The sequence below is a fragment of the Arvicola amphibius genome, chromosome 2, assembly GCF_903992535.2.
Source record: "Arvicola amphibius chromosome 2, mArvAmp1.2, whole genome shotgun sequence".
Classification (NCBI taxonomy): domain Eukaryota; kingdom Metazoa; phylum Chordata; class Mammalia; order Rodentia; family Cricetidae; genus Arvicola; species Arvicola amphibius.
The window spans coordinates 62,302,690-62,325,270 of NC_052048.2; the positions used below are offsets into that span (position 1 = coordinate 62,302,690).

General features: G+C 47.1%; 1 protein-coding gene across 7 annotated transcripts in view; it reads left to right on the plus strand.

The window, feature by feature from the left end:
• The window catches only part of Dysf (dysferlin), a 201,247-nt gene that overhangs the window by 5,151 nt on the left and 173,515 nt on the right, over positions 1-22,581 (plus strand). For 4 of the 7 annotated variants that reach the window (XM_042054450.1, XM_038318220.1, XM_038318218.1 and 1 more), the window contains exons 1-2: positions 6,281-6,499; positions 22,175-22,230. In XM_042054450.1, coding sequence (XP_041910384.1) covers positions 6,409-6,499; positions 22,175-22,230 — 147 coding nt within the window. In that variant the 5' untranslated portion in view covers positions 6,281-6,408. Of the gene's footprint in view, positions 1-6,280; positions 6,500-22,174; positions 22,231-22,581 lie in introns of those variants that run through there. The other 3 variants (XM_038318221.1, XM_038318219.1, XM_038318223.1) reach the window with 1 other exon arrangement.

The following is a 22,581-nucleotide window of genomic DNA, read 5'->3' on the forward strand; positions in this document are numbered from 1 at the left end:
CACACCCAGTATCATGAGATTCCCTAATGCGTCCATGAGAAACAATGGCAATCACTGAAATATAGGAGTCCTAGCTCGAAAGCTCCTGATGCATCGGGTTGTGTAAGATCCTTCTGCCTGTTGCTCTGTTCTCCCCAGGGAACACCTTTGACAATATGGCCTGGGATATCGTCACAGCAATATCATCATAATTTGTGTTCCAGACAGAAGGAAAAGGTCCTGGGGAAGCACACCTTTTCTCCTTAAAGGCACACCAGTTACATACCTACTTCCTCCTTCTATCTCATTGATCCCATACTCACATCTAGCTGCAAGGGAGGCTAGGAAATATGGCTTCAATCTGGATGTCAAGTGCTGGGTAAAACTGTGGAGATGTCAGTGGAAGAAGGAAGAACAGATATGGAGTGTAAGGAGACAGGCTGTAGTCTCAGCTCCGTTCTCCATTACAGCTTCATTCTGTTTGTGTGTGTGTCTATACACATGTACAAATAAGCAGGCTCACATTCCTTCCAGTAGTGGGGTTACAAGTCTGCTCTACACACCTGGCTGTTTTTTTTTTTTTAACATGGGTTCTAGGAAGGAACTCCTATCCTCACATTTTCATGGCAAACTCTTTACTGCCTAAGCTGTCTCCCTACCCCTACCACAGCTTTATCACAGAAACAAATCCCCTTGATGGGAGACCCCATTGAGTTTCTAGGCCCCACTGTGAAGTCTACAAGGGAACAGCTATCTGTTTTGTGAAAGCCCTGGGCAGCAAGCAGCAGGAAGACCAGGAAGTTGGAGGTTCAGATGGGAAGAGGCCTCAGTATGTTTCAGGGTTTGGGTCACCAGATGTTGCTTCTCTGGTTTGTGGAAAAGGTTTGTGGAATCCTTGTTTCTTGGACGCAGGCCAACAGTTTGCCCAAGCCCCTTGGAATATTCCTCTAAAAATATTAGTTATACCCTGCAGATTTCCTGTGCTGACTGTGGCGGACTAGAGTGGGACAGGGAAAGGGAAATGGTACAAGGTGTGTGTGTGTGTGTGTGTGCATGTGTGTGTGTATGTATAGGGTTTATGTGGTGTGTGTGTGCATGTGTGTGCATGTGTGTGTGTGTGTATGTATAGGGTTTATGTGGTGTGTGTGTGCGTGTGTGTGCATGTGTGTGTGTGTATGTATAGGGTTTATGTGGTGTGTGTGTGCGTGTGTGTGCATATGTGTGTGTATGTGTAGGGTTTATGTTGTGTGTGTGTGCCCGTATGTGTGCATATATGTGTGTGTATGTATAGGGTTTATGATGTGTGTGTGCATGCACGTATAGGGTTTATGTGGTGTGTGTGTGTGTGTGTATGTATAGGGTTTATGTGGTGTGTGTGTGTGTGCGTATGTGTGCATATGTGTGTGTATGTATAGGGTTTATGTGGTGTGTGTGTGTGTGCGTGCACGTATAGGGTTTATGTGGTGTGTGTGTGTGTGTGTGCACGTATAGGGTTTATGTGGGGTGTGTGTGTGCGTGCACGTATAGGGTTTATGTGGTGTGTGTGTATGTATAGGGTTTATGTGGTGTGGTGTGTGTGTGTGCATGCATGTATAGTGTTTATGTGGTGTGTGTGTGCGTATGTGTGCATATGTGTGTGTATGTATAGGGTTTATGTGGTGTGTGTGTGCATGCACGTATAGGGTTTATGTGGTGTGTGTGTGCGCGTGTGTGTGCATATGTGTGTGTATGTATAGGGTTTATGTGGTGTGTGTGTGTGTGCCCGTATGTGTGCATATGTGTGTGTATGTATAGGGTTTATGATGTGTGTGTGCATGCACGTATAGGGTTTATGTGGTGTGTGTGTGCATGCACGTATAGGGTTTATGTGGTGTGTGTGTGTGTGTGTGCATGCACATATAGGGTTTATGTGGTGTGTGTGTGTGCGTGCATGCGTGCGTGTGTGTGCGTGAGTACACATATAGGGTTTATGTGGTGTGTGTGTGTGCATGAGTGCATGTATGTGCAAGTGTGTGCATGTGTGTGTCTGTGTTTGTGTACGTACTTGGGCATGCAGAAGGGGTGGGGGCAAAAGTAGGAATCTTCAAAATGTGCTCACAATGCCTGAAATTTCCCCTAGGGGGCAATGCTGTCCTCTCTGAAAAGCGTTGGCTTTCTCAGGAGGTGGAGCCCTAGCTTTATGTCCAGGACACTGGGAACACCAGAGCACCCAGCCAGCCCTGCTCTTTGACAATGAACAAACAATTCTGTAGACAGGTCTTCCTTACAATTGCCATGAGCAATAAGGAGCAATGTCTTGGCTGGCGTGATTCCTCACCAGAGTGACCCAGCCTAGAGGGAGGCCTGGGACTGCTTCCCTGGGGACTGTTTCTTGAACTGAGACCCCATGGCGGCACTGAGAGGGAGAAGGAGAGCAGCTGCAAGCAGACTCCCAAGCGGGAGGGGAACTTGGTATGTTCAAGAAACTGAGAACTTCCTGGAATTGGAGCTCTAGGGTCAACCGCCTGAGTGACCTTAACCTCTGGCACAAGAAAGGAATGTAGGCTTCATTCCAAAAGAAAAGGAAGCCCTTGAGGGATCGTCATCAGGGCAGTGACCCAACTATGCTTGAAGATCACATGACCACAGTGTGGTTAATGGACCATTTGTGGCTGGGGTAACCATGGCATGGCCAGTTAGAATATGCCATCAGTCATCCGGCAGAAGCAGATACCAGTAGATGGCACCAGGAGCCTGTGGACACTTGGGAGATACTACCAACATTATGAGTATTCAGAAGGGTGACCTAAATTGCAATTAACTGACATTGTTGGCTCAAATAGACTTAAATGACAGTTCCAAGTGTTCAGTCACTCACCTGAAAACTAGAGACAGGATGAATTCTGGGTAAGGATGTGCAGCGCACACTTCCATAGCATCGTGCTGAACCGGGCAGTTTCAGTGTGCTCTCTGATCTGCTACCCAGGGTGCCTGGGGCATTTGGGTCTCATTGGCAATTTCCTCAATGCTACCTTACTTCCAGGAAGCAGGACTGGGAGTTCAGTTTCTTGGTTCAGGAATATAAGCCTGTGCCCTTTCAAGAACAATGTAGGATGCAGACCCATGGCAACTCTGCCACTGGCAGGAGATAGAGCAGGGTCCAGCTTGGAGCCAAAGGTGGTCACCTAATCAGCTAGGTTCTGCTAGTAGAGAAGTGGGTACCAAAGGAGAGGAGTAGAGGCAGGGAGAGGAAAAAAGGGTCCAAGCAGCTGGAGAACATTCTGGAAAGTGAATGGCCTTCAGCTCTCTTTCTTCCCCTTCTCTTCATCATGCCCCACTCCAGTGGGAATTGCTGGCCCTTTTGAGGGCCTTCCTCTTCTTGCCTAGAGATGTGGCTGTTGCCATCTGCGTCTACATTCCTGATGCTGAGCATCCATAGTGGACGGATGTGGCTGATTCCCAATAAGCTAGAGGTGACCAATGAGAAGTGTGGGGTGCAGTGCCCTTTTAGAGAACTTTATAGAGAGCCTGCCTTGTGCAAAACCCTGTTCCAGGTGCTGAGAAGGCGACAGTGGCTAACAAAACTCCCCCCCTTAGGGGACACTCCTTACTGTCGGGGTGTTCTGTGTTGCATGGGTTGGTCAAAGAAAGCAGTCACTCCAAGATGAAATTTTAAGGTCTGTGTGGCAGCAGGAAGGTCCAGCCTCTGATGAACTGAACTGAACCCCAAACTGCCATACAAAGGCATATTTACTGATTGTTACACCAAGATGTTTTTTAAATAAAGTATTTTTTCATGCCAAGGGCCCTACTCTGGTCTATATGTTTCTCTAAGGGAAAACGTTACATGCCCACATGACTTTAGTCCTTATTATTAATTTTTGTTTGTTTTTCGAGACAGGGTTTCTCTGTAACCTATTCTGGAACTAGCTCTTGTAGACCAGGCTGTCCTCGAACTCATAGAGATCCACATGTCTCTGCCTCCCGAGTGCTGGGATTAAAGGCGTGCGCCACCACCAGCTGGCTGATCATTTGCAGTACTTCAGGTGTGCCAGAAGCGTTTTGTGATGAAATCATGCAAAGGCTGCAATGCCCCCTCAGAAAAACAATCATACAAATCATGGGAAACAACCACTGTTTTCCTCAATGATTCTTCGCTGTTTTCCATATTCTTGATTCTTATTCATTCTTGATTCATATTCCATGATTCTTGAGGTCAAAGTACTTCTAGAAAACTACTATTCACTCTAATGTTTACTCTTGATAAAGTGAAAACTATTTACTCTAATTCTACCCCAGATACAGTGACTCTGCTAAATTCCCGAAACATCTGAGAGCCCACCCAACATTCTAATGGGAAGGGAAGAAAAGAAGTAAGATGCAGAGATTACCTAGTGATTGGTGCCAAAAACAACTGGGCAAGATAGCCTTGGGGGAGGGTGGTGTGCCTGTGGCTCAGGTGGTAGAGCCTTGGGGGAGGAGTGGTGTGCCCTGTGGCTCAGGTGGTAGAGCACTTTCCTAGCATTCCCAAAGCCCCGAGTTTGAGCTCCAGAACTGCATAAACTGGGCATTGTAGCTATACCTATAATCCCAGCACTGAGGAAGGGAGGCAAGATGGCAAGTTCAAGGTCATCCTTCCCTACAAAGGCCAGCCTGAGTTAAGAGAGGCCTGATTTTAAAAACAAACAAACAAGAAATAAATAATAACGTGTTGTGAAGGAGGAAGTAGAGCACATCTTGCAGGTTTACACTGATAGCCAGTGGAGGCCCCTACAGACCGGATCTGTAAATGAAGGGCAGGAGTAAAAAGGTCAGAGAGAGCAGCTCTCAGGATCCAAAGGCTGCTGGCCTGGCGTGTTTGAGGAACCGTGAGGAGGGGGGCAAGCCCGAAGACGGATGGGTCAGACAGAGCTGTAAAGGCCATCTAGGGCTCTGGGTTCTACTTTAAGTGAGATGGGAGCTGTGGAAAGATTTGGAGTGAGGGAGTGACACCCAGTTACACTGGCTTGAGAGTACACCAGGGTGGTGGTGGTGGAGGCAGAGGCAGACAATGGGAGACTGGATGGAGTCTGTCTGTCACTGTAGCTCAGGCAAAACAAGCAGCGGCATCAACCAGGGTGGTGACGATAAAGCTGAGAAGGAATGGGACCTGGGTCTGCTTTTAACCATTTCTTTTTAAAAATAATTATTTATGGAGAACCTGCAACCTGCTCTGTGAACTTCTCTCTCTCTCTCTCTCTCTCTCTCTCTCTCTCTCTCTCTCTCTCTCTCTCTCTCCCTTCCTCCCTCCCTCCCTACCCCTCCCTTCCTCCCTCCCTTCCTCTCTCCCTCCTTCCCTCTCTCCCTCCCTCTCTCTCTCCCTTCTTCCCTTCTCCTCCTTCTTGCCATATTTTCACCACAGGATCTGTGGTTTTGGTGGTGTGATAAGATTTGGAAGCATGACTGAATGGTTCAAGAGAGTAGAGGGGAAAGACTGCATACAGAAATCTTGGAGGATCTTTCAGAGACAGCTGCGAAAAGAGCACATGACGGGTGGGTTTTAGCATAGTGGTAGAGCAGTGTGGTCCTCAGTGCCCCTGTGCTGTCAGGGGAGAGGGAGACAGAGGAACCTGACAATCACGTCTGATCACAAACCTCTAAGATTCCACTCCAGTTGTCTTCACTGTCAAGCCATGCTGCTCTTAGGCTGCTGGAGTGGTGGGAGTGCCCAGAATGGGATTTCCCCTTTGGAAGTGCTATACCCTTCAAAATAAGAAGGGGAGGGACCATACTCTTTCCCCCAGCTACCTGCTGGAGTGTTGGAAAACAGAAGCAAAGACCCTGCGAGGACCAAAAACAAGCAGCAGAGCCGTAAGGGCTGGGATGACTTAAGGCTCAACTTAAGCAACCTTCTCCACCGCGGAGGGTGAGGAGGTCAGAAATTGTTGCCGCAGGGGACTGCAGGAGATAGAACGGACAGTGACTGGAAAAACGGTGTGATTTGAGTCCAGACCTTGACAGCTCCAGGCGCCACGGGAAATCCTCCTGGCCTCTCTGAGCCAGGTCTGCGTGCACCGGACGCACGGCGTGCGCTCCGTAGGAGTCCAGAATCCATCATAGGTCTTTAGGCGTCCACCCCGTGCTGTCCTTGCCCGCCACTCTTTTCCTTCCCTGGGGGCCCTCAGAACAAGGCTCCGGCGCCTGGACAGGGCGTAAGTCCCATTCCTTGCTCCTCCCCGGTAGCCTCCCTGAGGGCGGACCCAGGCCGGACTGGAGGGGAGGATCCGCCCCGTGGGTGTACCTTGTTGCACGCCCAGCCTCGCAACTCGGGGCTGACCAAGTCTCCGCAGAGGCGCAGCGGAGCGACAGCTCTCTTGGCGTGGCCATCCAGGATCTGAACGCTGATCGGGTAGTAGTGGCTGTGTCCCGTGCTCCTGCTCCCTCCGCCCCGCACTCCTGGGCAGCAGAGTCATGCTCTGTTGCCTGCTGGCGAGAGCCAGCAACCTCCCCAATGTGAAGAAGGACCGGCGCAGCGACCCTGTCGCCAGCCTGATTTTCCGAGGTGAGAGCCCTGAAGCCATTGCGTCCACTCTTGGGCACCATACGTTTCTCTGCACCCAGTTTCGGGGTCTGTGGACCCAGATCAGACCAGAAATCCCACCTTAGGGAACCTGGAAGTACCTAAACCCGTTAATACTTTTCTAAGCCGGTACCCAGAAGAAAGAAAAGCTGGCACTTCCTGGATAGCGGTCACAGGGTGGGTTGGAAGATGGACACAGAAAGTAGAGGTGTAATCAGGGCCACAAAACTGGTTTGTGAGCGTTTAAACAGTGCGCTTTGAAAGTGATGTCCTATCCATCCATTCATGAATCGTGACTGAACTCGGCCGGTTTGAATGACCAAATCTTAGCCAGAAGGAGGAGGGACTGAATACTATGGATATGGCTTTAACCCAGGAAGTGTGAGGAGTGTCTGAGAGAAGTTTTCCAGCGTCAAAGAACTGAGCTTCTATATGTGCTACTTAGACTAGAAAAGGGTACCTCTGTTGAGACTGCACCTTCCTCCACTCCTCAGGCCCCTTCACCCTGGTTTCAGGGAGATTCCCAAGGGAAGGGTGTCTCAGGAGGGGAAAGGGAAGAGGAAGGACCTGTCAAAATCGAGAGAAGGAACAATAGTGGTGAGTCAGGACCCCAGTTCTGCAGATAAAGATAACCAGGGGGGGGGGGGGGCGGAGCTTCCTCTCACCAGGAGCTGTACTCTGGCTCTGTGGGACTGAACAGCACAGAAAAAGATGCAGTCACATAGAGAGGAACTGTGGCAGGGTTTTTCACAAAGATGTTAACCTTTGTAACATTAGTGGGGACAGCAGGGACCCAAGATTTTCATCCATTCTTCAAGTATCCCCCCCAAAAAATAATAGTAAGAGATGAAGGACGCAGCGAGTCACTTTCTGTACAGTGACTCTCACTGTGTAGACGTTGTTGGGGCAGTTGTTGGGTGTGGCTCAGTGGTAGAGCACTTTTCTCTGTGTGGTGTATGTGTGTGTGTGTGTGTATACATATGTGTACTTACATGCAGGTATGGGAGGATACCAGAGGATAACCTCTGATCTCAGGTGCTAATCACTATTTTATTTTAGAGACATGGTCTCTCATGGTTTTAGGATTTGATAGGTAACCGAAGCTAGTTGGTCAGTGAGCCCTAAGGTTTTACCTGTCTCTGCCTCCCCCCCAGTGCTGGGCTTACAAATACATGCCACCACAGCTGGGTTCTGTCTGTTTGTTTATTTTAACATTGGACTTGGCCTTCCTGCTTGCTGATTGTGATTCTGGGCCGCTTGGTAGAGCATTTTCCCAACATGAATGAAGAAGCATGCGGGCTTCATTTCTAGTTCAAACCAAAACAAAGCAGAACACCAGATAAAACTTTCAGCACTGAGAAAGGGCACTGCTCTTGCATCACATAGGTGACCAGACTGTTGAGACACTGCTTGGCTGCTGCTCTGGTTCAGGTACCCTGAATATGCTCACCTGACATCCTTCCTCAGTCTCAGGACTGTACAGAGCCTTGCTGTTAGCTTGCCCATATATAAAGGGCTATGATAACATATCACATCTCCAGCAGAGATGAGAGTCAACCTCAGAGTCTGTATTGTAGCCCCCTGCTTAGCTCTAGAAGTCCCTTACTGGGGTCTGCCAGCATGTTTTCCTCAGCCCTACTTCAGACGCCAGGACTCCTGAGAGCAGTTGCTTGTCTTGTTAATTCTCTGGCTTTCTCCATCTGGCCCCAAGCCTCCTTCAATCCGGGCATGATCCTCATACTGCATGGTACCTGAGACTCACCTGTAGAGTGTGTTTGAAGAACACTCTGGGTACCACCCAAGAACATCTTGGAGGTGACCTAAGAATCAGCTTCTAATGTACATCTGATGATCTCCATTTGGAGATGATGCCAGAGGTGAAATAATTGTGCGCACCCAGGGCATTCTCCATGGAATCTGGGACTGAGTTGATGCCTACCCATTAGAACCAGACTCAGGATTTATGAAGCACCCAGCTGGGGAATCTCCACCCTGTGTTATACCTTTAACAAAGACCATTACCACAGCTCCATGGCTCCTGTTTTGGAGACCCAGATCTCTTCGGGTGGGGACCAGCTAGGTATTCCTGACCAGGCTCCTTGAGTTTTGAGCACAGTCAGGATTGATAAGCAGCAAGGGACAGTGGCCTGCTTGCTGAGAAGCTAGCCTGCAGCAGGAGCTGTGCTTTGTTGGGATGTGTGGGCCTGGACTGGCCTTACCCTGCACCAGGGAGCTGTGCTTGGTTGGGATGTGTGGGCCTGGACTGGCCTTACCCTGCAGCAGGAACTGTGCTTGGTTGGGATGTGTGGGCCTGGATTGGCCCTACCCTGCAGTTGTTGTCTGGGCATTCCAGCTTCAGATGTAATTTCAGGACCTGCCTCCAAAAATAGATCCTGGGTTCTGGGAGGCTGGGCTCAGAGCAGTCTGGCTTCCTCATCTGCAGGTCTCAGGATATAGGCTACTGATTAATACTGGTCTAGTCTTTGTTCTTGTTTTCACTGATTAATTACTTAACCAAAATTGCCATGAGTAACTGGGCCGCACACAAACCTTTTGATCATCGTTTGTATGAACGAGCAGTTTCAGCTTCCTGTCCTACAGCATTTGACGTCTCTCTTCTGCCCCTGACCATTTTCCATCCTGTAATGCAATTATTTATATCCCTCTATTCATGTGTTTTGCTCATTGGACAAATATTTGTTGACCACATATTACGTACTCATTTTCATTCTAGATGCTGGAGATGCATCCCAGCACAAAATTAGTCTCCTGGTGTTTTGGAGTTTAAACATTCCTGGATTTGCTATGTCCCCTTCCTCGTGAATTCCTGGCCAGGAACCTGGGAGGCCTTGCTTCCCTTCCCCATCCCTCCCTTGCTTGCTCATTGAGTCCCCTCTCTTCCCCCTCCCCCTCAGTCTCCCAGGCAGGAGCCTGGGGGTCTTGCAGGACAATCTGTTCCCAGGGAGTACTTCTGTCTCACCTGTCAGGGGAGATGCACTGGAGGGCCGCTGTGGCGGGAGCAGGTGGCTGCTGGAATGCAGTGTTCAGAGGCCAGCAATGCTGCTCAACAGCGCATGACATGTGATGCAGGCTCCACAGAACTCACTGCAGGGGTTTGTGTGGCCCCACAGATTCATAGCACAGGGTGCAGAAGTTCTGCCATGATGGATACACCGTGATGGAACAACTTGCAGTGTCACCCAGGTCCAGGCACAGAGACTGGCTGTCTCCGCCCTCCACTAGAATGCCCCAGACTCCCTACCTTCCTCTATAGAGGACTCCTGGAAGTTTGCATATTCAAAGATAAGCCAATGCTGCCTGCAGAGGGATCCCGTGCTGAGAGGGGATGTAGACACAAGCCCCCATCCTTAACCCAGAAGTTATCTCCAACTGACAACCATCCACAAAGGAAAAATTAGGTTTTTTTTCTAATGGAGTATCATTGTGTATACAAACCACACTTAAGGACAGGCCCTAGGCCCAACCAACATTTCAACACTGAAATGAATTCATTGGTATTTTTGGGGGAGGGGTTCTTTTCTTTTCGTCTCATAATGCTTTATCTGGAAATTATATATATATATATATATATATATATATATATATATATATAACCTTACAAGTATTTTGCTTATATATTATATATGGCTTCCAGTTTTGTGTTTTCATGGGATTTCTGTGTGTGCAAGTGTGTGAGTCTCTGTATCTATATGTGTGTATTATGCATTTTTGGCTCTTCCCCCCCTGTTTGTTTTGTCCTATTCTAGTTTGTTTTTATTTTATCGTATTTTTTGTTTTTTAGATGCCTATTTGTTTTATAATGAGGGAGAGAAAGAAGGGGTATGGATTTAGGTGGTGTCCTAGAGTTTCTGTTGCTGTGTTTATTTGGCTTCTGCTTCCACATCACAGTTCACCACTGAAGGAAGTCAGGACAGGAACTCAAACAGGGCAGGATCATGGAGGGAGCAGCTGATGCAGAGGCCACGGAGGAGTGCTGCTTACTGGCTTGCCCCTCATGTCAGCCTGCTCCCTTCTAGAACCCAGGACCACGAGCACAGGATGGTGCTACCCACCATATCCTGGCCTTACTCCCCCATCAATCACTAATTTAAAAATGCCCTATAGTTGGATCTTATGGAGGCATTTTCTCAATGGAGGTCCCGTCCTTTCAGATAACTCTATTTGTGTCAAGTGGATATAAGACTAGCCAGCACAGGTGGGTGGGGGAGCGTGGAGGATCTGGGAGGGGCTAGGGGAGTGAAAATTTCATATAAACAAAATACATTGTATGGAAAACATCTATTTTCTAAATGTATTTATTTTAATTTTATGTGTATTGGTATTTTGACTGTATGTCCACGTGAGGGTGTCAGATTCTCTGGAACTGGAGTTAGGAACAGTTTTGAGCTGGCATGTGGGTGTTTGTAACTGCTGAGGCATCTCTCCAGCCCTCCCAAAATCTATTTTCAACTAAAAAAAAGTAATAAAAAATAAAACAAAAGAAATAAACCAAGGGTAATTTCTGAGTCAGTTCTTATTCTTCTACTACATAGTTCTTTAGTAAGTCTGTTGAGTGTTTTATTTGGTAGATGGACAATAATTAATTCAGTCAATTCTCTTTTGATGAACATTTAGATCATATCACTCCTTTCTTTTTCTCTCTTTTCTTTTTGAGGCAGGGTGTTGCTATGCAGCCCAGGCTGACCTTGAACTCTCAGGAGTCTTCTGCCTCAGTTTACCAATTGCTAGCATTATGGCATCTTTTACCGTGCCTGGCTTTATACCACAGTAAAAATATTATATCCAATTTTTAAAGTATACTGTTGACTTGAAGTCTATCCTGATGGCTAAACTGTTGCCCATGTGTTAACTGCTTTCTTTCTTAAGGTGTGTTCCAGAAGCAGCATGGCTGTGGCCACATCTGAGGCTTTGCTGAGTTTCCTGTTTGCCTAGCATGTCCTCCTATTAGCTGTGTTTGCAGGCTTATTTTCTCAGGATCATGTAAATCTCTGACTATCTCTTAAGGGTCAAATAGAACTTGTTGGGCTGGAGGATGCAACTTCGGTGGTGAAGTGCTTGCCTAGTGTGCATGAGGGTCCAGGGTTCTATGCCCAATCGCTGATAAAATCAGGAGTGGTTGTTCAGATCCATAATCCCAGGGCTTGGGATGGAGGCAGGAGGATCAGATGTTCAAGGTCATTCTAGGCTGTATATAGAGTTCAGGTTAGCTGGGTTACCCATGAGCCTGTCTTAAAAAAATAATATTGGTATTTCAAGATTAACTATTAGCATCTATTTCTTACTGAATTAGCTTTTAATTTGCCCATTTTGGAGGTGGGTAGTATTTGTTTTTTAAATTAGTTATAAGTACTCTTTACATATTAGAATAATAACATTTGTCATAGGTGTTTCAGTTAATTAAAAAGTGTTTATGCATATGTTTATGTGTATGTTTTGTCTACAAGTATGTTTGTAAATCATATGGGTGCCTCGCATCTGTGGAGGTCAGAGGTAGGCACTGGTTCCCCTGAAACTGGAGTCGCAGATGTTATGAGGCACCATGTGAATGCTGAAAATCAAACCCATGTCTTCTGGAAGAGCAACCAGAGCTCCCCGTTTGTTTCTTTAATTGGCAAAAATTGCTTAGAGTCGAGTGTGATAAAGCTTGCTTATAATCCAAGCACCTGGGAGGCAGAGGTTAACAAGGATCTATAGAGTTCAATGCCAACCTTCACAAAGAAAGTTCAAGGCCAGCCTGGACTATATGAGACTGTTTTAAAGAAGCAACAACCAGAAAATTTGTATAAGAATATCTTCTCCAGTTCCAAGTGGACGTCTTAATTTGAAGAACACCTCGGCAGCCGTCAGAACCATCACTCAGGCTTCTTCCCGGACTCTTCCTGAGCTGTGGGATGCCAGCTAGGGTTAGACATATGAGACGGGGAGACTTAAGGTGGGAAGGGCAGTGCTTTGCTGGTGAGGGAGCCGGCAGTCATGTGGGTCTTGGGATGCCTCGGCCCGAGTCCACAGACGGGAGATGGCTGTCCCTCCTCAGGTTCAGGCTGGGCTTTTCCTCTTCTGTTGTCGGTGTTCTACCGACACTGGGATTCCTATTGTTTCCTTTGACTTGTGACCAAGGGGAATGGAGAACACTGGCATGTAGCAAGCCCACAACATTTATCTGTGGGATGAACAAGAGGCTGCCATGGTATTAGAAGCTCTGTAGCCTCGGAGCCAGAAAGTTCTCCTACCTGGCTCAAGGGCAGAAGGAGCCATGATTCATCTCTGTATTAATTAGTTGTCTTGTTGCAGCAACAAGATACTTGGCAACTGGCAACTTAAGGAGGTTTTGGCTCAGGGTTTGAGGCTATAATCCATCAGAGCAGAGAAGTCATGGCCACAAGGCCTTGAGGTGGTTGGTCGCACTGTGCCAGAAGTCAGGAAGTAGAGAGAGATATAAAAGCTGGTGTTGAGCTAACAATCTCATCTCTTTTTCTGTTCAGTTTGGCAGCTAGGGCAGGTCTTCTTCAATCAGCCTAACCTAGAAAACCCTCACAGACATGCCCAGAAATTTGTACCCAGTGTGAGTCTAGATTCTGTCAGGTTGGCAGTCAATATATAAACCATTAGGGTCTTTGTGTCCCAAATACTCAGGTCCTTGCTGCCTCTGCCTTCCCTCTGGGCGGGGGGGAGGGGGGTCCTCAGCAATTACCCATGTGTTCTCTGGGTCAGAACCTTTCTCCTTCCTCTGTCCACCCTGATCCTGGCTGGTAGCCCCCAGGCCTACTGCCCAAGTCCTCACCATCTTCCTCAAGGACTTTAGAAAGATTGGGATAAGATACATATTATATAAAGTTTATCTCTCTTTCTTTGGGGGTGGGGTGGGGACAAGGTCTAGCATTTTGTAGGCTTGACTTGTCTAGAACTTGCTATGTAGATCAGGTTTGCTTGAATTTATAGTGAGCTTCCTGCCTCTGATTCCTAAATTCAGGTATTATAGGTGTGTTCGATCATGCCTGACTAAATTTACCATCTTAACCGTTACATTAAGGGTTACATTTGGTATTGAGTATAGTCATGGCCTGGAGGTGGTAGCACATTCCTTAATCCCAGCACTTGCAGAAGCAGGCCGATCTCTGTGAGTTCAAACTCAGCATGGTATTAAATACATTCATGGGATTTGGAATGTAGCTCAGGGGTATGGTGTGTGCTTAGCATGCATATACTCAGTCCTGGGTTTCTTCCTTAGCACACACTCTCCCTCCAAACAAACAGCAAGATCTACCTATAAACAAAAACTAAACCCAACAAAACAAAGAAAACTCCATTTATTTAGTTGTGCAGTCATCACCACCTTCCATTTCTAGTACACTTTCCAGAGTGCCACACCCAGGAAATACTTCAGTTCTCTGTCCCCAGCCCTGGCAACTACCATCCTCCTGTCTCTGTGGTCTTGACCCTTCCAGTACCCTGCATCCAGAATCACATTGCCTGCCTTCCTGCCTTCCTGCCTACCTGCCTCCGTCCCTCCCTCCCTCCGTCCCTCCCTCCGTCCCTCCCTCCCTCTCTCCCTCCCTCCCTCCCTCCCTCCCTCCCTCCCTCCCTCCCTCTCTCCCTCCCTCTTTCCCTCCCACAGGATTAGCAAGGATGTGTGCCCTTCCTTTAGTGGCTGTAAACTACATGATGAGCAGGTGAATGTTTCTTTCCTTTAAAAAAGAAAGTTCGAGTTTCTGTGTATATTGTGTGTACAAACACACATACACCTGCACACACACATGCACATTTGTAAGTTTTAGGTCAGCCTTGGATATTGGTCCTCAGGAACTTTTCATCTTGTTTTTTGAGACAGGTCTCTTTGACCAGAACCTGGGACTCGCCGATCGTGTTAGGCTGGTTGGCCTGCAAGCCCCAGGGAATTCTGTTTCTGTCTCCCCAGCATTGAGCTTAGAAGCACATGCTACCTGGCTTTTTGCATGTGTTCTGTGACTAGAATCCAGGTCCTCCTGCTTATGCAGCAAACACTTGACAACTGAGCCTTAATATCTCCTGCTTGTTCTTCTTTGGGGTTGTGGTCCCATAAGTGCCTCCTCCCAAGCTCTCCCAAAGGATCTGAGAGTCCATCCACTCTTCTGGTCAGGATTTCATAAAATCCACCAAGCCCTCTGTTGTCTTTATCTTCAGGGAGTACAGGAAGTAGAAACTGGTTTAAAGACTCTTAGCCTAGGGCTGTCACGCATATTGCCTAATTATGTTAGCGGAGAGTTTCTTAGGAAATGACTTTCTTAGTGGGCCACTGAAGCTGGGCAGCATGTGGAATGTTCCATGTTACTTCTGGAGACCACAGGAAACGGATCCTTGATAGGAGAGGGGAAGTGAACACTTAGCTTTCATCTCCTGTCCCCTCAAAAGCTTACAGTAGACACAGATCCGTGCACTGCTGGCCTAGAAACACCAAGCTCTTTAAGGCCACAGTGCCACATGCCTGTAGATGTTAGAGGGCAGCCTCAGGTGTCAGCCCTCACCTTTCACCTTGTTTGGGACTGGATCTCTCCCGATTTTCCTGTCTCCATCATCCACCTCCTGGTTAGGGGCATTGGGATTGATATTACTGTACCTGACTTTTACCATGGGTGCTAGGAGGTCCAAACTCACGTCTCCAGGTTTGTGTGGCAAATGCTTTACTCACAAACCATCTTCATAGCCCCCAGGGTCTTTATCAAGTGACTTGGGAGCCACATCAACATGGCGCCAATGAAACACTGCAGTCTACCCAGGCAGGCCTAGGCCAACATGGAGAAGACAACTTTCCAGCGTGCCTCTGGTCCCATGTGCCTCCTTTGACCTCTCCATTCACCTGCACTATCCCATGCCAGTAAGGAAGGTTATGGCCCCCCAAGAACAATGCTTTTGTTCCTTACTGAGGAAGTTACCTCACAGCAATTTTAGAAAGGAAAGGGTCCACTCACTTAATGCCCAATGACTACAGCACCTCATTTTGAACTGGGTGTTATGGTTTAAATAAAACGGCACTGTTCCCCAAGTGGCTGCAGCAGGCAGCTCCCAAGTGGCCCTTGGGCCATGAGGGCCAGTGGGTCCTAGGCATGGAGCCTAGGCAGGGAGCCACATGGTGGGTGAGAGACCAATACGGATAGGAACGCCATGAGACTATGTTGCTGGTCCTGGGCAAGAAGCCACATGGTGAGTGAGAGACAGAGACATGGATAGGCACACCATGCAGAGTGAGGTTAGGTATTTATTTAGTGAGTTATGGAAGGGAAGGGGTAAAGGGAGAAGGGGGAAGAGAAGAGAGAGGCAGAGAGAGAGGCAGAGAGAGAGAGACAGAGAGAGAGACAGAGAGAGAGAGAGAGAGACAGAGAGGGGGAAGGGGAAAAGTGGGGAGAAGGGAAAGAGGCAAAAGCTGCCTCTTTGGGAGAGAGATGGAAAGGAAGGGGCTCAGACTGGAAGCAGAAGGGAGATCTGTTTGCCTCAGCAGTGTAGAGGGGAGTTGGTGGGGCTTGTCTCTTAAAGGGACAGGACAGACCATTACACTGGGGTTGGTAATATGAAGAGGTATGGTGTCTGTCCTCTGAAAAACAGCAGCCTTGTCAGTGCACCAACATATATGTCTGAGTTAGGGTTTTATCTCTATGAAGAGACACCATGTCCATTGCAACTCTATAAAGGAAAACATTTAATTGGGGCTGGCTTACAGTTCAGTGGTTTAGTCCATTATGGTGGGAAACATGGTAGTATACAGGCAGGCATGGTGCTGGAGAAGGAGCTGAGAGTTCTACACCTTGATCCACAGGCAGTAGGGAGTGAGCTGACTTAAACTTCTGAGACCTAAGCCGGGCGGTGGTGGCGCACGCCTTTAATCCCAGCACTCGGGAGGCAGAGGCAGGCGGATCTCTGAGTTCGAGGCCAGCCTGGTCTACAAGAGCTAGTTCCAGGACGGGCTCTAGAAACTACAAAAAAAAAAAAAAAAAAAAAAAAAAAAAAAAAAAAAAACTTCTGAGACCTTAAAGCCCTCCCCCACAGTGACACACTTCCTCCAGCAAGGCCACACTTTCTCCAGCAAGGCCACCCCTACTCCAACAAGGCCACACCTCCTAATAGTGAATAGTGTCACTCCCTATGTGCCAAGCATTGAAATATATGAGTCTATGGGGGCCAAACTGTGGACAGAGAAGCCCACTGTGAACCGTTGCCTTGGCTGAGGTCCCAACTGTCTTGGGAACCCCAGAGAGAAGAACTATCTATCTATGTCACTGTCAGGAAGACAGGACATCTGGGAGAGCCTCTCTGAGGCATGACCAATGGGCTGCTGCTAGAGAGTTTATAGACTTGGAGAGGTGCATCAGAGTAGTTACAGAAGGGAGGGAGGTCGGGGAAGGGAGGCAAATGTGGCTTTGATGAGCCTAGGACAGTTGGGTACCTCATACGTGCTATCTTACTTAATTTTTATGGAGTTATCACAATGATCTTCCAAATGAACAAAGTGAGGCTGGAACCTTAATGAATTTCCCGAGACCCTTGCTGTCAATTGACAAGGTCAAAACAATATCTGCCGTAACATTAAACAGTTCATCCTTTTCACCACGTTGACATTTCCCTTGCTAACTTCATGTCAGGGGAAGCTAAAGCTGCTGGCTCCTTGACATCACTCAAGGCTTTGATGCCCATGTATATATGTCTACTGTATCCTTTGGGTTTTTTTTTTCAGTATTTGTTGTTTTTATTTTATGTGAGTGACTCTTTGCCTGAATTTTTGTAAGTTTACCACACATGTGCCTGATGCCTGCAGAGGTCAGATGAGGGTGTTGGGTCCCCAGGAACTGGAGCTAAAAATGTTTACGAGCTGCCATGTGGGTGTTGGGAACCGAACTCAGGTCCTCTGTAAGAGCAGCCAGTGCTCTTTATTACTGAGCCATCCTTCCTACTGTATACTTTACGTCCATGTATTCAGAGTTTCATTTAACCAAGCTCTTAATAAATAAATACATAAATGATAAAGCAGAAAAATGTGTGATTTTAATCCGTGAGTACACATAATGTACAGTATCACACATAATATTTTAATAATGTTTTATTATCTTATACAATATTGTGTCTTGTGACATGAAGTAGGAGATACATTTTTTTCATATGTAACAAATGGGGACTATGGAAACACCAAGCACAGCATGACCACTGTCATTATAAACTGCCCTGGTTGGTTTTTGTCAACTTGATGCAAACCTAAACTTGCCTGGGAATAGGTAGTAATAATTAAGAAACCACATGCATCAGGTAACATGTAGGCAAGTCTAAGGGAGCATTTTCTTGATTGATATGGGAGGGCCCAGCCCACTGAGGGTGGTGCTACCACTGGGCAGATGGCCCTGGTTGAATAAGGAAGTAGAATAAGCAAGCCATGGGGAGCAAGCCAGTGAGCGGCACCCTCCATGGTCTCTGCTTCGATTTCTGCCTCCAGGTTCCTGCCTTGAGTTCCTGCCCTGACTTTCCTCACTGACAGACTGTCACCTGAGAGTGATAAACTGAAATAAAACCTGTCTCCCCAGCTGCTTTTGGTCATGGTGTTTTGTTAGAGGCATAGAAGCTAACTAAGACACAGGCTGTGCCAGCCATTGGTTAGTTTATGTTCATGGGATACTATGTTTCTGGAGGAAAAGACTGGCAAGTTGATTGCTTATACTCAGGATTTTAGCAGTTTATTTTTAAATATGAATAGGCTAGCCTTCCCCATTCATGGACAATGCCTAACATTTATCATTTGCTCCTAATTGTGAAGTTTGATTTTCTAGTGAAAAAAATGGAATTATAGATAACCTTTGTCTCTCAGTTTCCCACTTTATGGGTTTCTCTAATGAGACTGATGGTGATATTAATACATTGGAGGTTATTATGTAAGAAATCTGTTGCTGGAGCACACCTTTAATCCCATCTCTCCGGGAGGCAGAGGCAGGTGGATCTTTGTGAGGTCAGCCTGGCCTACAGAGTGAGTTCCAGGACAGGCTCCAAAGCTACACAGAGAAACCCTGTCTTGAAAAAAAAAAAAAAGAAAGAAATATGTAAACATTTGGAAGATCTGTTTAACTCATTGTACCAAATATACCAAATGTAAATGTTACAGAATCATGAGTCAGTAAGAGATTCATTTCAAAGAGAAAGTTAGAATAACTAATTTAATGTAACAAAATAAAAATGTTTACTGACCTCATTTTAGAATATACATCACAGCTTTTAAGAAGTTAAAACCTATCGCCTGTTGAGTAATTTCAAAAAGACTGTTCACAATTACCTGCAAGTTCACTAAAACACGTGTCTCCTTTACATATCTGGTTGAATTTCCTTCATAGATATTAAACAAAACAAATCATTAATAGATGTATAAACCCAAGAGTAGATATAGCCACCCAGCTGAGCATTCTAGAGATTTGCAAAAATGTCAAAGTAACACTTTTAGTTTTCCCTTGTTTTAGAAGTTATTTTCCACATAAATATGCCACTGGTGCTAGCATGTATTGGGCTTCTTATCATTATTTTAAATATTTCTTTTTAATTTTTTTCGAGACAGGGTTTCTCTGCATAGCCTGGGCTGATCTGGAACTCTCTCTGTAGACCAGACTGGCCCCATTTTCCTCTGCCTTCCCAGTGCTGAGATTAAAGAAAGGCATGTACTACCACCGGCTTAAATATTTTTTCTAATTGTTCTTATTTATTTTGATGATGTGTGTCTCTGGTGTGTGCCTGTATCGGAGGACATACATGTCCATACAGTTGGGGATAATGTCCTCTGGAGCTGGAGTTATAGGTGATTGTGAGCTGGTGATTGTGAGTTGTGTTGCTGTGTGGCAACACAACTGGGTCCTCTGGAACAGCAGTACCTGATTCTAACTGCTGAGCCATCTCCTCAGCCCCTTACCATTATTTTTAAATTGATTACCAGTCCTGGATTCCTGATCTTTCTGCCTCAGCCTACCAGGTGCTGGAATGACAGTCATGCTCTGCTGAATGGATTACTAAATAATATTTTCATTGCTTCAGTTCCAGTTTTTAATATAAGCTCTTTAGGATTCTCCGTGACTGAAAGAATGACATTCTGGGACCCAGAAGCTTAGGATTGAACAGGAAGTGCCTGGTGGTGTCTTGTGCTTCAGCAGGGCCCACCGACCTCCTGACCTCAGTCACTTAGAACCAAGGGGATGGGAGCTGGGAGCTCACCTCATCCACAATCTCTATGGAAACTTGAGCAGTCTGAACAACTAAGAGACTGGCTAAGCCCAGACGCAGCTCATCTCTGGAGGACTCAGGCTCCAGCTCCAGGAAGATGTTTCTAGATCGTTGGGGCGATTTCATGTTCCTTGCAGTCCAGTGAAGACCATAGCTTTCTCAACAGAGAATCTTGTGGGCTGTACGGGAAGGGTTGAAGGCCTGAGTAAGCCGAGGGTTCTTTGGCTGGTTCCTTCCACTGTTGTGCCATCAGACACTGTGTTCTGGACGCTGCCTAGAAAAACGGGACAGGTGTAGTTGCCTTGCCCCTGTCTGAACAGAGTGGCTGTGCCAACTTCATCAACTCCTCTGGTCTACCTCGCCATATTCTCTGTAGTCCCATATGTCTGTGTGGGAGAGAGGCCTGCATCTTAGTGCACTTGGTGGGACTCTCCTCACTCCGATATTGTCAACCCACTGTGGCCTCTTTCTGGGGATCACCCTGAGAGGAGCAGAGCTGCCGGCTGCAGAGGAGACCCGAGATGCAAGCCAGGCCCAGCTTTGCTGTGAACACAGTCTGCCCTCAAAGTCTAGCATCCAGTCCCTGAAGCAGTTTTCCCTGGGCATCTTCTGTGCCATGTTTCCTTCAAGGCTCATTCACACACTGCACTAAGAATGGGCACCCAGGCCTTTGTGCTCCTGCTCCGTAAGCGCTGAGTCGGCTGTCACCTACAGTCACATGAGTTAGCTCTCAGACATCATAGCGTCAGTTCTTCTAGTTGTCTACTCCAAAGCCACCTGCTTTCCTTCAGCATCATGGGTCAAATAGGGTTATTTGGGTCTCCTTTTCCCCCATAAACCCTTTCTAGGTCTCAGAGGGGAAGGCAAGTTTTGGTTTTACCCCAGGTAAAATTCACTAACAATTTTTAACCAATTAATCTGGGCCAGGTAGCATACATCTGTAATCCCAGCTACTGGGGGGAGGGGTGTGAGACAAGAGGATCTAAAGTTCTAGAGGGAGTTCAAGGTCATCCTAAGACACTGATTGAGCTCGCGTCTCAAAAGACGAAAATAGAAAAATGGGCTAGGGATGTGGCCACGTGTAGTTCCGCAATAGAGTGCTTGCCTAGCGTTAGCACAACCCTGGGTTCAGTTCCCAGTACCACAGAACAAACCAAGTGAACACTCTCGGTGATCTTAGGTTAAATATTATATCTCAATTATGATCTAATTCCAGAGCATTGTTCCTCAAACTCATAGCTATCAATCACTCCCAGTTCTCCTCCTCCAAACTCTATCCCTGGAGACCCCCTAATCTATGGATTTGCTTGTCCTGGACATTTTATGTAAATGCAATAACACAATTTGTATTTTTAAAAGAGAAATTGAGTGTTTTCTTGGAAGATTATGCCTGTTTGTTTATTAATTTTATTTGTGTCATTTAAAACATTGTCTGAGACAGTCTCCCAGGTAGCCTAGGCTAGCCTCAAACTCCCTACGTAGCTAGGGCTGGCCTTGAATGGCTGGTCCTACTCCAGCCTCTGAGCAGTAGCAAAGCACCACAGCTAGTCTATACAGTGCTCGGGACTAAGCCCAGGCAGGGCCTTGTGCATAGAGATAAGCACTCTACCACCTACCGAGTTACATCACCAGTCCTCAGTGTTCATTTTCACAAGAGGTCTGAAAAGTCACCAAGGGGCTGGAGATGTAGTTCGGTGGTAACATGCTTGCCTAATACAGTGGGACCTGGCTTAACCTGCAGCATAGGTGGCAGTGAGGGGTGGGGGGAAGAGCTGGGACAATGTCCATGATGACATAACTCATGAGAAGTCAGCTCACACATTTCCCTTTATTTCTCCTCCTCTTCCTCCCCCTCCTCTTTCTCTTCTCTCCCTTTCCATCCCCCACTTCTTCCTCTTTTTTTGAGGGAGTATCTTGGCTGGCTGGCCTGGAACTCTCTACAGAGACCAGGCTGTCCTTAAACTCACAGAAGTCCATGTGTGTCTTCTTCCTGAGTGCTGAGACACTACCATGCCTGCTACTGAACATTTCCTTTCAAAAATGTCTTTCTGGAAACTGGGCGGTGGCGCACGCCTTTAATCCTGGTGCTTAGGAGGCAGAGGCAGGCGGATCTCTGTGAGTTCGAGGCCAGCCTGGTCTACAAGAGTTCCAGGACAAGCTCCAAAGCTACAGAGAAACCCTCTCTTGAAAAACCAAAAAAAAAAAATGTCCTCTGATCACACTGTTGTTTAGTGGTCCCCAAAACTGATAGAGAAATATGACAGCTATTGGACATTCCTAGGAGATGTTCAGAGACCACGCTGATTTCATGAACTTTTCTTTGGAGCTGAGTCCAAAGTGGGGGGAGGTCCTGCAGCTGAACCCAGAAGGGTGGATGGGCCCCAGTGGGATGTGTCTCCACTCTCTCTTCTTTGTCTCCCACAGGGGTGAAGAAGAGAACCAAAGTCATCAAGAACAGCGTGAACCCTGTGTGGAATGAGGTAAACCAGTTTCTTCCCCGCTCTCCCACCCTTCTCTGCCTCTGCTGCCTCTGCAGGGGGCTGACCTGACTCAAGAGGTAGCTTTCTCAGAAGGATAGGAATCCAGTTCTATCCTGAGATACCGCCCACAGTGTATCCTGATAGAGAGGGCAGATGTTTGTTTTTCTTTCATTTTCTTTTGTTTTTCTCTGCTTCCCAGCTTGGGCCAGCCAGGTCTCCCTTGCCTGTGGCTCTCCCTCTCACAGGCCAAAGATACCTCCTTGCCATAGCACTTCCCTGATTAACCAAGTCCCCCAGATATTCCCATTGGTTCTGTCCCCTCATGCAGCTTTCATAGAGATGACGTCCATG